We start from the raw sequence: 15636 nt of genomic DNA on the forward strand, positions 1-15636 counted from the left end.
TCTCAGACACTGACTAACTGTGACCTGGACAAATCACTTAACCCTGTTTGCCTCAGTTCTTCATCTGTAAAATGAACACTTAGTAACCATAACTATAAAAAAAAATTTATAGCAGGTTTCTCTGCATTTCTCAAATATATGGAGACTGGAATCATTCATAAGAATACAAGTCATTCCCCAATTGATAAATGGTCTAAGCATATAAATAAGGAGAAGGAAATCACAAACCACTGTGATGCTAAAGTTCCAGAGACATAATTTATAATTTCTAAGTAATTTAATCATTTTATTAATAAGGCTAGCAGATAATAGATGCTCATGGTGGTAGGCTCAAACCCTTGAAAAAGTGGGTATATCAGAGGGTAGTCATCAATTCTGATTGGTTAACAATTAAGAGAATATTATGTTGAAAAGTGGGCTCACTCCATTGAGTGTCTGAGAGAATTATATCATGTCACTCTTGGACAAAGAGGCTTATCTCTATACCCAGACTATCCTCCTCTTTGGGCCATCTAATCAAAGAATTTATCCTCAACAGAGTGAGCTTCCTTAATTAAGATTGGGTAGAGGGACGGCTAGGTGGCATAGTGGATAAAGCACTGGCCCTGGAGTCAGGAGTACCTGGGTTCAAATCTGGTCTCAGATACTTAATAATTACCTAGCTGTGTGGCCTTGGGCAAGCCACTTAACCCCCTTTACCTGCAAAAACCGAAAAGAAAAGAAAAAAAAAAGATTGGGTAGGGTCTGACCAAGATTGGGAAAGGTTAATTCAATCGTATTATCAATAATGTTCTTCAAGAGACTGAACTTTGGGGGCAGCTAGGTGGCAAAGTGGATAGAGTGCCAGCTGAGTTCAAGTCTCTGACATTTAATAATTGTCTAGCTGTGTGTGACCTTGGGCAAGTCACTTTTTTTTAAAAAAGAAAGATTTTATTTATTTTGAATTTAACAATTTTTCCCCTAATCTTGCTTCCCTCCCCCCACCCCCACTCCCTACAGAAGTCAGTCTGTTAGTCTTTACATTGTTTCCATGGTATACATTGATCTAAGTTGAATATGATAAGAGAGAAATCATATCCTTAAGGCAAAAAAAGTTTAAGAGACAGAAAATTATATGATAAAATAATGTGGGTTTTTTTTTCAAATTAAAGGTAATAGTCTTTGGTCTTTGTTCAAACTCCACGGTTCTTTCTCTGGATACAGATGGTATTTTCCAATGCAGACACCCAAAATTGTCCCTGATTGTTGTACTGATGGATTGAGCAAGTCCATTAAGGTTGATCATCAACCCCATGTTGCTGATAGTGTTTTTCTGGTTCTGCTCATCTCACTCAGCATCAGTTCATGCACATCCTTCCAGACTTCCCTGAATTCCCATCCCTCCTGGTTTCTAATAGAACAATAATGTTCTATCACATACACATACCACAGTTTATTAAGCATTTCCCCAATTAAAGGACATTCAGGTAATTTTCAATTCTTTGCCACCACAAACAGGGCTGCTGTGAATATTTTTATACAAGTGATGTTTTTACCCTTTTTCATAATCTCTTCAGGGTGTAGACTCAGTATTGCTGGATCAAAGGGTATGCACATTTTTGTTGCCCTTTTGGGCATAATTCCAAATTGCTCTCTAGAAGGTTGGATGAGTTCACAGCTCCACCAACAATGTATTGTCCCAGATTTCCCACATCCCTTCCAACATGTATCACTGTCCTTTCTGGTCATAATGGCCAGTCTGAGAAGTGTGAGGTGGTACCTCAGAGATGCTTTAATTTGCATTTTTCTAATAAGAAATGATTCAGAGCAATTTTTTCGTATGGCTATGGATCACTTTGATTTCCTCCTCTGTTTGGGCAAGTCATTCTTAACCCTATTGCCTAAGATAAAATTAAAAAGAGAGAGGGAGAGAGAGACTGAACTTTGAAATGAGGACTATAAGAAAAAAAGAGAATTCTGGATCTTATAACCCCATAGGTTATTAATAATCATTTCTCATCACCACTCCAGTATCTGTCAAGAAAAGCCCAATGGGGCTGACATAGAGTCAGAAACAGCTGAAACAGCAACATACTAGTTATGAGAGGACCTTAGTTCTATAGACACTCACAAATTTTCTCTATATATAGGTATCTCGACTAATCTGGGTCTCTGCTTTTTTCCATTTTTTTTGTTATATTTGCTTTTTTCTCCTGTAAGTATTTGTCTGATGCTTATAATGTGATAGTTTTACTAGCCTTAATGGAGATAATTTGTTTGTTGTAACAATTTTAAAAATCTTTTCCATTTTTCTTCAGTTTTCCTTTTTCTACTTTTACTCTTAAATAGCCTTGGAATGCCTTTGCTAAAATAGATGCCATTGCTAAAATGGATGCCTTGCCATACTTCCCTAGACTAGTTTTCCACTCAACTGCTTCTCTGATTTATGAGTCTATATTCCTCATAATTATCTATTATCTGACTTGGTGATCTTTTTACAAATGAATTTATGTGCTAAACTTGTGTTTGACAGCTATTCCTCCCTATTTGGCAAGCAAATTAAATATTTACTGACTAAGGTGTTTTCTAATTACTTTTGGTCTCTGTGTGGCAATTAATTTATATTGGTTACTCAAAAAAAAGAGCTATTCTCCAGTTGATATATGGTCAGAGGAAGGAAGGAAGAAAGCCCATGAACTGGTAGTTCTCAGGAAAAAGCTTTCAAGTTATCAAGAAGAGCCTTATCAGAAAATGCTACAAAACATCAGATTACCAAAGTTCAAAAAATGGAGAATGAGAAACATTGTTGTGTTCTGCAAAGAAAATTGGCATATTGATGGAATTATGAATTTGTCTGCTATCCTGAAATATCATTTGGTATTAGTCCAAAAAGTGACTAAATTGTGCACCTTTGACCCAGCTTTGTCCTTTAGGCCTATTCCCCAAAGCAATCAAAGAAAAAAAGGAAAAAGCATCAATATATGCAAAAATAAACAGCTCTGTTTGTGGTAGCAAAGAACTGGAAACTGAATAAGTGCCATTAATTGGAAAACGACTGAACAAGTTATGATATATTCTTTTTTTTTAGGTTTTTGCAAGGCAAATGGGGTTAAGTGGCTTGCCCAAGGCCACACAGATAGGTAATTATTAAGTGTCTGAGACCGGATTTGAACCCAGGTACTCCTGACTCCTAGGCCGGTGCTTTATCCACTTTGCCACATAGCCGCCCGATATATTCTTAATAAATGGAATACTCTTGGTATATAAAATGATGGAAGGGATGAGATCATAGAAACCTGGAAAAAACTGTATAAACTGGGGCAGCTAGATGGTGCAGTGGATAAAGCAGTGGCTAGAGCACTGGCCCTTGAGTCAGGAGAACCTGAGTTCCAATCCGGCCTCAGACACTTAATAATTACCTAGCTGTGTGGCCTTGGGCAAGCCACTTAACCCCCACTGCCTTGTAAAAACAACAACAACAAAAAGAATTATATAAACTGATGCAGAATGAGTTGAGGGACGGCTGGGTGGTACAATGGATAGAGCACCGGCCCTGGAGTCAGGAGTACCTGAGTTCAAATTTGGCCTCAGACACTTAATAATTACCTAGCTGTGTGGCCTTGGGCAAACCACTTAACCCCATTTGCCTTTCAAAACCTAAAAAAAAAAAAATAGAGTGAGTTGAGCAGGATCAAATGACCAATTCACATTATCACATCGTAAAACTAAGCATCATTGATAGACTAAGAGCTCTAATGAATGCAATGATCAACTGATTCCAGAGTACTGATAATGAAGCATGTTAATATCTCTTGATGGCTGAGGAATTCAGGATTTAGGATAAGACATTGGACAATGTGGAAAATTGCTTTCCCTATGAATATTTGTTAAAGGGATTTAGGAGAAGGAAAGAAATAAAAAAAACCTTGTTAATTATAAAATCAAATAAAAGTTTAAAAATTAATATTGCTTATATTTCTATATAAAAATATCATAATCAGTTTCTATATCATCCATCCTATTTTTGATGACAAATTACTCATGTAAACAGTTCAAAATTGAGTTCTTTCAATTGTGTCATTTCTCTCATGATTATTCTTTCCTCCTGCTTTTTATTAATTCTCATATTTGCTGAGACAAATCTGTGGTCTAACTGTACACAGACAGCTCCATTCAGAGATAACTTTCTTATCAGTAAGAGTCTTTTCCTGACAAAATATAACCTTTTTTTTCAATATTATTTGGTGCTCATCATATCTAGTGTTTATCGATTATTTCTTTCTTTCTTTTTGATTTTTGCAAGGTAATGGGCTTGAGTGACTTGCTGAAAGTTTACTCAGCTAGGTAATTTTAAGTGTCTGAGGTCAAATTTGAACTCAGGTCTTCCTGACTCCAGGCCCGGTGCTCTATGCACTGTGCCACCTAGTTGTCCCTTATGGATTCTTTCTTAAAGAAAGTGCAAATAGATACATGACTATAAACTGTAAATTTGTGCTTCTGTATAATGTTCTAAGTCTTTAGCTTCTCATTCTTCCTTCACGAGCCACATTTTCCATTCATTTCTAACCACCCTTCCCTGTTCCTGTTTCCATAAAAGTCATCAAAAATTAGAGGGTGGGTGAATTCATTTGGGAGACTTTTTTTTGTCAAATACCATGAATAAAAGAAATATGTGATGTCTAAATATCCCATGGAATAATGTATCTTGTTGCTACTGAGAATAAGGTAAACCTATTTCACCAACCCATTTCTTTACCTCTCCAAGGAGTAATTGAAGGCCATTCTTTTTTGCACTAGAACATCTGTCTTTCTTCTGATGTGATTTATAATAAAAATGTCAAGACTAATATGATTTCTGAAAAAAACTAATATGATTTAATTCTTCTAGCAATATGTCCATGCATTGTTATTAGGATCTCACATGTAGAGCACAAAAAGATCAGTTTATAGACAGTCTCAGTAGATTCACATCTCCACTTTCTTTCCTACCACTCTCTAGTAGAAGGGTGCTATATAGAATCATGGGTAATATTTTTTAATTTGTTAATTGGTGGTTATGCCCAACAAATTACTCAACAAATGGCTAAATTATTGATAATTGCCTCTTTATAGTTAGGTGAATGAGTCCTTGAAAAATAGATTCATTCTGTTCCTAGAGCCTTTCCTACCTGCTGGTATCTACATTTTTTTGGCATGGCTGTCAAAATCATGGAGATCACTCCCAGGTTGGGATGAGGCACTGGAGGTGGACGATAGTCAAAACAAAGATTTCATTGACATCTTAGAATCTGTGAAAGATTCTGTAGATGTGATCTCAATGGCTTAAGGTCAAGAAACCGGAACATAGAGAAATGAAATGACTTGCTCAGGAACACCCAGTAACAAAATATCAGAACCAGAATTTGCATTCAGAATTCTGGAATCTGGTTCCAAGACTCTTAGCAGGGTAGAGTGCTGGGCCTTAAGTTAGCAAGAGCTAACTTAATGTGGCCTCACAAACATAATACTTTTATGAGCCTGAGTAAGTCACTTCATCTCTACATGCCCTGTTTCCTCCTTTGTAAAATAAAAAAAAAATAGCACCCATGTTCCAAAGTTGGTTTTTTTCCATTTCCAAATTCTCTCCCATTAGCCCCTCCCCTCACATTGGGAAGGCAAGAAATATTACTCATTGTACTTATGACACCATATTTCCATATTAGCCATGATACAAGAAATAAAATAAAATAAAAAAATGTAAAGAAAGTAAAAAAATATGTTTCAATCTGCACTCTGGTCATCGGTTCTCTCTCTGGAATTGGGTTCTTTGGAGTAATGTTGTATCATTGTCTTCATCAGAGTAGCCATATCTTTCAGAGCTGGTCATTACAATATCGCTATTCCTGTGTACAGTGTTCTCTTGGTTCCACTCATTTCACTTATGTCAGTTAATAGAAGTCTTGCAGAGGGTTTTTCAACCATTCTGCTTGTCCTTTCTTACAGCACAATAGTAATTCATCATAATAAACTAAAGTAGCAAGAATTTTTTTTTGCACTAAATATTTTTTCCAATTAAATGTAAAAATAAGTTTTCAACATTCAATTATTTTTAGATTTTTTTTTTTTGCCATGCAATGGGGTTAAGTGGCTTGCCCAAGGTCACACAGCTAGGTAATTATTAAGTGTCTGAGGCCGGATTTGAACTCAGGTACTCCTGACTCCAGGGCTGGTGCTTTATCCACTGTGCCACCTAGCTGCCCCTCAACATTCATTTTTTTTTTAGGTTTTTTGCAAGGCAAATGGGGTTAAGTGGCTTACCCAAGGCCACACAGCTAGGTAATTATTAAGTGTCTGAGACCGGATTTGAACCCAGGTACTCCTGACTCCAGGGCCAATGCTTTATCCACTACACCACCTAGCTGCCCTCAACATTCATTTTTGTAAGATTTTGAATTTCAATTTTTTTTCCTTTCCCTCCTCCCTCCCCAAGACAGCCAGCCGTATGATATAGGTTATACACAATCATATCAAACATATTTCCATGTTAGTCATGTAAAAGGGAAAAACCATAGGAAAGAAAAAAACAAAAAACAACAACAAAAGTGAAAATATCATGCTTCAGTCTATATTCAGTCCATTACTTCCTTGGTTGTGGTTAGCACTTTGTATCATGAATATTTTGGAACTGCCCTGGATCATTGTATTGCTGAGAAGAACTAAGTCTGTCATAGTTGATCATCATATAGTATTGGTGTTGCTTTGTACAATGTTCTCCTGGTTCTGCTCACTTCACTCAGCATCCATTCATGTAAGTAAGCCTTTCCAAGTAAAACACCAAAATTTAAAAGAAAAGCAGGAAACTATGTGTGTGTGTGTGTGTGGGGGGGGGATCTTAGCAAGTTTCTAAGATAATGGTCTTATGGCACAGTAGAAAACCATCCCTGGAGTTAGGAAGACCTGAGTTCAAATGTGACCTAAGATACTTGACACTTGTGTGACCTGGGCAAATCAGTTAAGTCCAATTTCCTCATATCTGGCCACTGGACCCAGATAGTTTCAGGGGAGAAAGTGAAGCTGGTAACTTAACATAGTACCCCCCCACCCCTGACTCAAATCCAATTCATGTGTTGGTCATGACATCACCTCCCCTTCAGGGTCTTCTTTGAGAATGAACGGCAAAAAACATAGGGCACTGAACCAAATTTATAAAAATAAGAACCATTCACCAATTGATAAGTAGGATTAAATGGTTTTCAGAGAAAGAAATCAAGGGTTATAATAATTGTATGAAAAGATGTTCTAAATCATTAATAATTAGAGAAATTCAAATTAAAATAATTATGAAGTATCACCTCACAACATAGCAGATTATCTAACTTGACAGAAAAGGGAACTGACAAATGCTGGAGAAAATATAGAAAAATAGGGACACCAGTGGATTGTTGGTGGTGCTGTGAACTGGTACAGCTATTTTGGAAAACATTTTAGAACTATGCCCAAAGGGTTCTAAAACCATGCATACCCTTTGACCCAGCTAAAATACTTTTACTAAGTCTGTATCCCAGGATGTTTTTTTTAAAATGAAATGTCAAAAAAATCTCCTAGGAATTTTAACTATCCAAAATAGGAAAGGACTGCTTTGGGAGATAGTGGGGCCCTCTCTTACTGTAGGTCTTCAAGTAAAGTGCTGGGGTCCAGCCTCCGCGGGGTCCTTGGAACCTGACAGGAGGGATAGAGTCGGTGAAATGAGTTGAGTCAACAAGTGGGTAAAGGCAGGAGCAGGTTGACTGACTGTCAGCTGCTTAGATTTATTTTTATAGTCTCAAAATCATATGAAACAAGCAAACTAAAATTATTTCCTTGGTTACAAAAGTATACAATTATCATCATTAATCATAGTTCATATGGTTACAAGTTTGATCATGTAGTGGTTACAAGTGTGATTATCAATCATGTAGTTAATTTTCTTGTCCCTGCTCAGACTGTGATGACCTCAACCTGCCTGTTACCTAGTTTGTTGCTGCATAGTAAAGTTATTAATTAAACAGAACTTTCCTTATAATAGTCTTTGATATAATTTGTTTAATGGAATGCTTCTATGTTTTTGTGCCGCATATGTAATGTTTTTCGATATGCTCTCTTGACAACCTATAGTGAGGGTAGTTATGGTTGTCCACCTATCTGTTGACTCCTTCAATAACTAATTTTCTTTTCAGCCCTTGTTGGTAGACAGTACGGTTTCTATGACTTTTTATTCTTTCCTAATAAACTAAGGCTGTTAGAGTTCACATACTGGTCACCTATACTAACTATTCTCTCACCATCTTTATTATATATTCCTGTGTATGATAAGGGGGGCAAAACTGTTAATTTCCCTGGAATTCTATCTGACCCATCTTGTATCTGGTTTCCCTATATATATTCTGACATCTCCCTGGAACTCCTAGTGCTGTATCTTCCAAAGGTTTCATAATGTTGAAGCCTTTTGTATGTCTCAGGGAGAGGCAGTCCTGTTAAATTTGGACAGAGTTCACAATCTGTTTTATTCAAGGAATTTCTCTGAAATCCTTCCTTTATAGTCATTCCACTATTAGGATGAGTAAGTTTTGCAATCAATAACAGACCTATAAATATGGGTATACATGGAATCCCTATATATATTGAAGAAGGGAATGTTCCATCAGGCAGTGTGACTGCCTTGAGTCTTCTTGCCGTGACTGTGTCAAACAGCTTAGAGACCCTGGCTCCCAACAGTAAAGGTGAGTAAAGATTTATTGGATATTTATAGTGGAATTCTTGTTAAGATGAGGGATGGACCATATGACATTTCAACACTGAGATTCTGTGATTTCCATCCTTTGAAGGAAGAGACTATTTCATTTTTTTTGGTCATATCCTGGAACATAGTACATTTTTAACATAGTACATTCAACATTTGTTGAATAGGTGAAAAAATAAAATGAAAATGAAATGTCCCAAGGTTGTGAGTATAAGGTCAAATGCAAGGTCAGAAAGCCCATGGTATAAAGACAGCAGCAAGAGGTTAATGGAGCTGGGGTAAAGCTATTTATTGAAGGAAGAAATGATGGGCTGGATCTTGAACAGCCTCTAGGACCAGGTAGCTAGGAAAGCTAGCCATTTATAGGGTGATTGCTATAGAAAAGCAGGGTGTTGTGGTTACCATGGAGGCTAAGAGTTGTTTGTGGTCTCCATGGAGTCTGTGAGTTATTTGGGATCTCCAAGGAGATTGAGAGTCATTTGGGGTTTCTATGGAGGTTAAGATTTGTTATCTCAGGAAATGATACAAATCCAGGCCTGGATCCAACAGTAAGTATAAAGTATTTTTTGAGAATAATATTTGTATTGTGCTTTGCAATTCTTGAATCACTTATATCAATGTCATTATTTGCCTCTTTTGATGAAATGTTAGGGGATCTGAGAACTCAGATATAGAAATAAAATGATTTCTTATTTTAAATTAAATATGATGATTACAGTCATGTCTCCTTTCTTTAGGCTTTTTTGGGGGGAGGAAGTGGCCTATGAGAAAGGAGCCCAAGTCTACCTGGCTCCTAAGAGCTGAATGGACCTGCATTGGTGCTAACTCTCTGATTATCACAAAAGGATTTACTTAGAGCTAGAACAGTTAAGAGCAAGGACTTTAGTCTAGAAAGAATGCAGATAATAGGGACAGGTTGCTCAGGCTCAAGAACTCTCTTTGGGAACAAGGAAATTATTGCTCTGGTATATGGACCAGTGATGTATGCACAAATTGGAAATGTTTGTTATGTGCAGGTTTCACATGCACACACCCCAAGGATACTCACATTTTATGGTTCTTGAAATGGCCAGATACCTTTCAACCTTCCCTCCAACCCCCCCCTCTACTTTTACTTCATTGATTTGTATTTTTTTGTCCTTGCTTTTTGAACATAGGCTGTGCCAATTGGACATTTCTTTTCCCTATGGACTTTCTTCATTGTTCAATCTTCCCCACTTCTTCTTCCTGTTGCTGTCTAGGTCAACAGGGTTTTTCTGAGCATAAAGTTAAAACTGCCTTTTTTGGGGAGTGAACCTCCACTGAACAAAACTTAGGGTGCTTCTCTTAGAACCTGGCCACTAGTGCTTTCAGCATCAGACTCCCAGAATACTGAGGAAATCAGAATTCCTTCCCAGAGTCAAAGAAATTCATTCCTCTCTCTTCAAGTCTTTAACTCTTAAGGGATGAAAGAAAACAATTACATTTCAGTTAAGGGAGAGCTCAGAAGCTTTTCTTGGAAAATCTGAGACTTTGAGGATAAGGCCAGGGCAATGTCAGCAGTTGGTGTTGAGATTTTCTAACAAGGATTTTTAATTAGGATTAAGTATGTTTTATCTTTATGTCTTTCTTTTGAGGTCCTTTCTTTAATACCTGTCTACATGAGAAGTGCACATTCATCTGTGTAGACTGGTCTCTGGAAAGAAGCCATGTAGCACTATCTTTGATTTCCTGTTGCTCCTGTGGCCATGAATTCTCCTTTATAATCCCATGAAGCCCAAACTCCTCTGGAATTTGGACTTCTTGGATAGGATATCTTATAGACAGGATGTCTTAACCTTAATTCCAAAAGGGAACTCATTATCTTTTCTCTCAAGTCCTCCCCTCTTCCAAACTTCCCCATTAATGTCAAAAGCACCATTGACCTCCAGTAAACCAAGTGCCAAACCTAAGTGCCCTCTTGGACTACTCACTTTCTGTCACACTCCCTGCACCCATGTCCAACTTGCTGCCAAGGCCTATCGATTTTACTCTCCTTCAATTCCTCTGACACTGCCATCACCCTGGTTCAGGCCCCCACAACCTCATAAGCTGCAATAGCCTGCTGATTGGTCTATCCACTTTCATTTGTTCCCCCACACACACTCCAATCCCTCTTATATCTGACTGTTAAATTGAACTCCCTAAGGTGCAAATCTGACCCTATCATTTCCCTATTCTGTCAACTCCAGTGATTCTCTCTTGCTTCCTCGATCAAATACAAAATCCTCTGTTTGTATTATAAAGCCCCTTCTGACCTTTCCAGTCTTCTTAAATTTTCTACTATTCCCACTCCTACTTACTGGCCTCCTTTCTATTTCAACTCCTAACTAGGAACCTCACCTCTGGCTTTGATGCTAGTGTTCTTCCTTTACATCTTGTATATCAACCTGTTTGTCTACAGTTGTTTGCCTGTTGTCTCTCCATTAGATGGAGAGCTCCTTGAGAGCAGGGCCTGGCACATTGTGGCATTTCAGTCAAGGTTGGTTCATTGACTGAATGTTATGTAGCATGGTTGTCATGAGGGAGGTCAGCACTTCCTCTGCTCAGAAGTCCCATCATTGGAAAGGCATCGCATTTCCATTTTATCCTTTCTCTTGTTTCACTCATTCTCACTTTAATTCGGCATTTATTTCTGAGCAGTCCATGGGTTTAAGGCCTATGCTCAGTGACATTGTTGGGCATATACAGATGAGCACAGCTTGGATCCTGTCTTCAGAACTGAATTGCATTGATATCACAATCACTTGAATTATAGCTGACAAACTTTGATTCCCTCCGACCTCCTCCCTGTTTTGCAGTATATCAACTTTGGGAACCTGGAACAGCTCCTGGACAGTGACCAACACCTCCCCTGGCCTGTGAGAGTGAAGCTGGCCTGTGACATAGCTATGGGACTTCGTTACCTTCACTTCAAGGGCATTTTCCATCGGGACCTCACTTCTAAGGTAGAAAAAAATGAATCTTTGGAAGGATCGCCCCTGTTTTCTGATTGACAGGCATGACCCTATTGTGTCTTCTAGTCAAAGTGCTTTTAATAATCATAGAATCCCAGAGTAGTGGGGAGCTCTGGAGTCAATAAATCACTCCAGCCAGCATTAATTAAATTCCTACTATGTACTACTCATTACTGGGTGTGTAAAAACAGCTTTGTCCTCAAAAGGCTCACATTTTAATGGTGGAGGCAACATGCAAACAATAGACACATATAAGATATATATGCAGGTTATATATAAAATATTTTGGAAGAACAGGATTAGCATCGAGGTGAGGGATTGGGAAAGAATTTTTACAAAAGGTAGGATTTGTGTTTAGTCTTGAAAAAAGCCAGAGAAACCAGGAGCTGGAGAATAGAAAGGAAAACATTCCAGAGGAGGGGAATAGCCTAAAACTAGGAGATGGCTAGAGTGTTGATCAAGTGTGACTACTAGCAAGAAGGGCAGTGGCACTGGATAAGAAGAACATGTAAGAAGGCAGGACGGGGTATGTGGGGGTGAGGGAATGGTAAAGGATCTTAAATGCCCAACAGTGCTTTATATTGATCTTGGGAGGGATTCAGAAGCATTGGAGTTGATTGAATAGGGGCTGACATGGTCAGACCTGTACTTTAGGAAGATCATTTTGATAGCTGTTTGGAAGATTGGTTTGAATAAGGAAAGATTTATGGGGAATTGATCTAGCAGACCTGAGGTGCTGAGGGTCTGTGCTAATGTGGCCACTGTTTCAAGAGAGAGAAAAGGCCTATATGAGATCACTCTCCAGAATGGTTGGATCAGTTCACAACTCCACCAACAGTTCATTAGTGTCCCAGTTTTCCCATATTCCCTCCAACATTTGTCATTTTTCTTTTTTGCCACATTAGCTAGATTAGGTGAGGAGGGTGTTTGCATGTTGTTTTGTGTCCCCTCTCAGTGTATGAGTTTCTTGAGAGCAGGAACAGGCTTTTGTATTTCTTCATCTCCCTTGTTTCTAACACATAGTAAGTAGGCACTAAACAAATGCTAGGTGACTGACCAGTAGCTGGGGTGAGATGTGAAACAGGGAGAACTTTCTGGGAAAAGGTGTATGAAAGTCTTCTTACCATCTGTCAAAACATTGAGAGAATTGAGGATTTTGAACAGTGCTCTCTACCTTGTTGATAAAAAAAACTCCTTTAGCCTAAGGCTTGGAGCTCACCTCATTTTGGAACTCACAAGTCACAGGTGGACCAGGGACTACTTTCCACTTCTGAGTTCTTCTCACTTTGGTGTGTTCCAGGCAAGATGGAGAGAACAGAAGCACCCATGTCTTGGGGTTTATTGTGGGTATCAAGTGAAATAATAGGATTTTACCAACCTTAAAGTCCTGTATACATGATGATGATGATGATGATAATTTTCCCTAAAGCCTTTTGGGATGGATCCCAAGGTCAAGGCCAGCAGTAAGGCCTTCTTCTTCACTCATCCTTTGGACTTCTCCAGAGCAGCCTTTGATTCTTTCAATCATTTCATTTTCCTTGAAATTCTCTTCTTTGTAGGTTATCATGACACTGCCCTCTCCTGACTCTCCTATCTTTCTGACTGCTCCTTCTTAGACCCCTTTACTAATTTTCATTCAGGTCATGCCTGAATCCAATTGGCACCTTCTTGGGCTCTGTTTTGGACCCTCTGTTTCCCCCCACTCCATTCTTCCTCACTTAGTGATTTCATCAACTTCCATGAATTTAGTAATCATCTCCATGCTGATGATTCTCAGATCTACTTATCTAGTCCTCATCTCTTCTAACTTCTTGTCTGTCAATTCTAATTATCTATTGAATATCTCAAACAAGACATTCTGTAGCCATCCTGAACTCAGTATGTCCAAAACTTTAACTAATTATCTTTTCTGTTCTCCTAATCCTCTAACTTTTCTATTAATCCTGCCAGTCATCTGATTCAAAATGTGTCACTTTAACTTTTTTCCAAATTACATGAAAAAATAGTTTTCAACAATCATTTTCTGTAAGATTCTGAGTTCCACTTTTTCTTCCTCCCTCCCTTCCCTCCCTCCTTCCTGTGACAATGAGTAATTTGATGTAGGTTATGTATATACATTCATGTTGAATATATTTCCATGTTAGTCATATCGTGAAAGAAGAATCAGAATAAAAGGAGGAAAAACCATGAGAAAGAAAAGAAAACATAAAACCAATTTTTAAAAATGAGCATAGTCTGCTCTGGTCTGCAATCAGACTGTTGTTTTTCTCTCAATTGGATGGCATTCTCCATCATAAATTCTTTAGCATTGTCTTTGATCTCAGTACTTCTGAGATGAACCAAGTTGATCATCACACAGTGATGCTGTTAATGGGCATGATGTTCTCTTGGTTCTGCATCAATTCACTTAAGTCCAGGTTTCCAGGTGTCATTTTTGACTCTACTCTCAACACCCCAACCCCCATCAGTATCCAAACAATTGCCAAGTCTTGTTGGTTTTATCTTTTTTACATCTCTCCTGTACAGCTCCTTGTCTCCTGTGGTATTGCTACCACTCAAAGACAGATTATCATCACTTCTCCAAGGGACTATTGCCTCAAGTCTCTCCTCCATTCACCTGTCATTATTTTCCAAAGGAACAGGTCTGATCATGGCACACTACTATTCAGGAGAGTCCAGGAACTCTCTAAGTACTTCCAAGATCAAAGCTCCTGTTGAATTGATAACTGTTTCATAACCTGGCCCCTTCCTCCATTTAGTTCTTCTTTCTCTTTGTGCCTCCCTTGACACCAGCCTTCTGCTCATTTCTCACATAAGACCCTGTGTTCTTATAGGCTCCCTCCATACCTAGGATTCTCTCTCCTGGTTTCTCTGCTTCCTTCAGGTCCCAGTAGAAATTCGGTCTTGTACAGGAAACCTTTCCTGACCCACTTACACACTAGTGCCTGTATTCTTCTTCTATTATTATTATTATTATTATTATTATTATTATTATTTTCAATATATCTCGTATGTAGTTTGTGAGGACATAGTCCCTGGCAAATTTTCTTGCCCAGTAGATTGTGAGCTCTCAAGAGGAGGGAAAGGGCAAGTAGGTGTCCAGGCCTCTGGGAGAGCCAGTGAGGGACCAGTGGGGGGAAGGCCCTCTTCTGACTCTTGAATTTCTAGTCTTTGGGAGACCTGAATTGATTAGCTGGGGAATCAGGAAGACTTTGATTTGAATCCTAATTTATCATAAGTTGTGTGAGGGGGCTGAATTCAGTAACCGCTATTGTGTGATCCAGCCCCAAGTCAGCCCAAACACTTAATAAGTATCCAGAGTAGACTTTAAACTCAGTTCTTCCTTAATCCAAGTCTAGCTTTTGGTCATCTATGTCACTTCATTGCTTTAGGTAGAGCTACTTGACCTCAGAGAGAGAGGTGGGAAAGAACTGTTTTTCACACCAGGATCAGTTATTCAACAAGCATTACGTCCCATCTATGTATGTGCCAGCCAACCTTTGAAATATGAGGAGTACAGACACAAGAGAGGCAGCAGGGTGTGTGTGTGTGTGTGTGTGTGTGTGTGTGTGTGTGTGTCTGTGTCTGTGTCTGTGTCTGTGTGTGGGGGTGTGTGTAAGGGAAGAGGAATAGCTAATGAAAAGCCTAACAGAAACTTTGCTATTTTATATTGGAGGCCAGTGGGAACTGCTGGCAAGGGAGGCAGGGGGAGCAGGAGTAATCAAATCTACACTTAGTTGAGTAGAGGACAGATCAAATTTGCAGCTACAACTTCCTCTCTCTGTTGCCTCCTCCATTAGATTGTAAACTCCTTGAGAGCAGCTACTGTCTTACTCTCCTAGTTGGACTTATACTTTAGCAAAGTACTTGCTATAGAATTCAGGCTGAATTAATACTTTTTCATTCATTCATTTATTCATTGAA

General features: G+C 38.6%; 1 protein-coding gene across 4 annotated transcripts in view; it reads left to right on the forward strand.

Moving 5' to 3' along the window:
• Positions 1 to 15636, forward strand: part of TESK2 (testis associated actin remodelling kinase 2) — a 140211-nt gene that overhangs the window by 109607 nt on the left and 14968 nt on the right. For all 4 annotated transcript variants that reach the window (XM_074221569.1, XM_074221567.1, XM_074221568.1 and 1 more), the window contains one exon: positions 11557 to 11703. In XM_074221569.1, the coding sequence (XP_074077670.1) occupies positions 11557 to 11703 (147 nt within the window). The remainder of the gene's footprint in view (positions 1 to 11556; positions 11704 to 15636) is intronic.

Source organism: Macrotis lagotis, chromosome 2, assembly GCF_037893015.1.
Source record: "Macrotis lagotis isolate mMagLag1 chromosome 2, bilby.v1.9.chrom.fasta, whole genome shotgun sequence".
NCBI classification, from domain to species: Eukaryota; Metazoa; Chordata; class Mammalia; order Peramelemorphia; family Peramelidae; genus Macrotis; species Macrotis lagotis.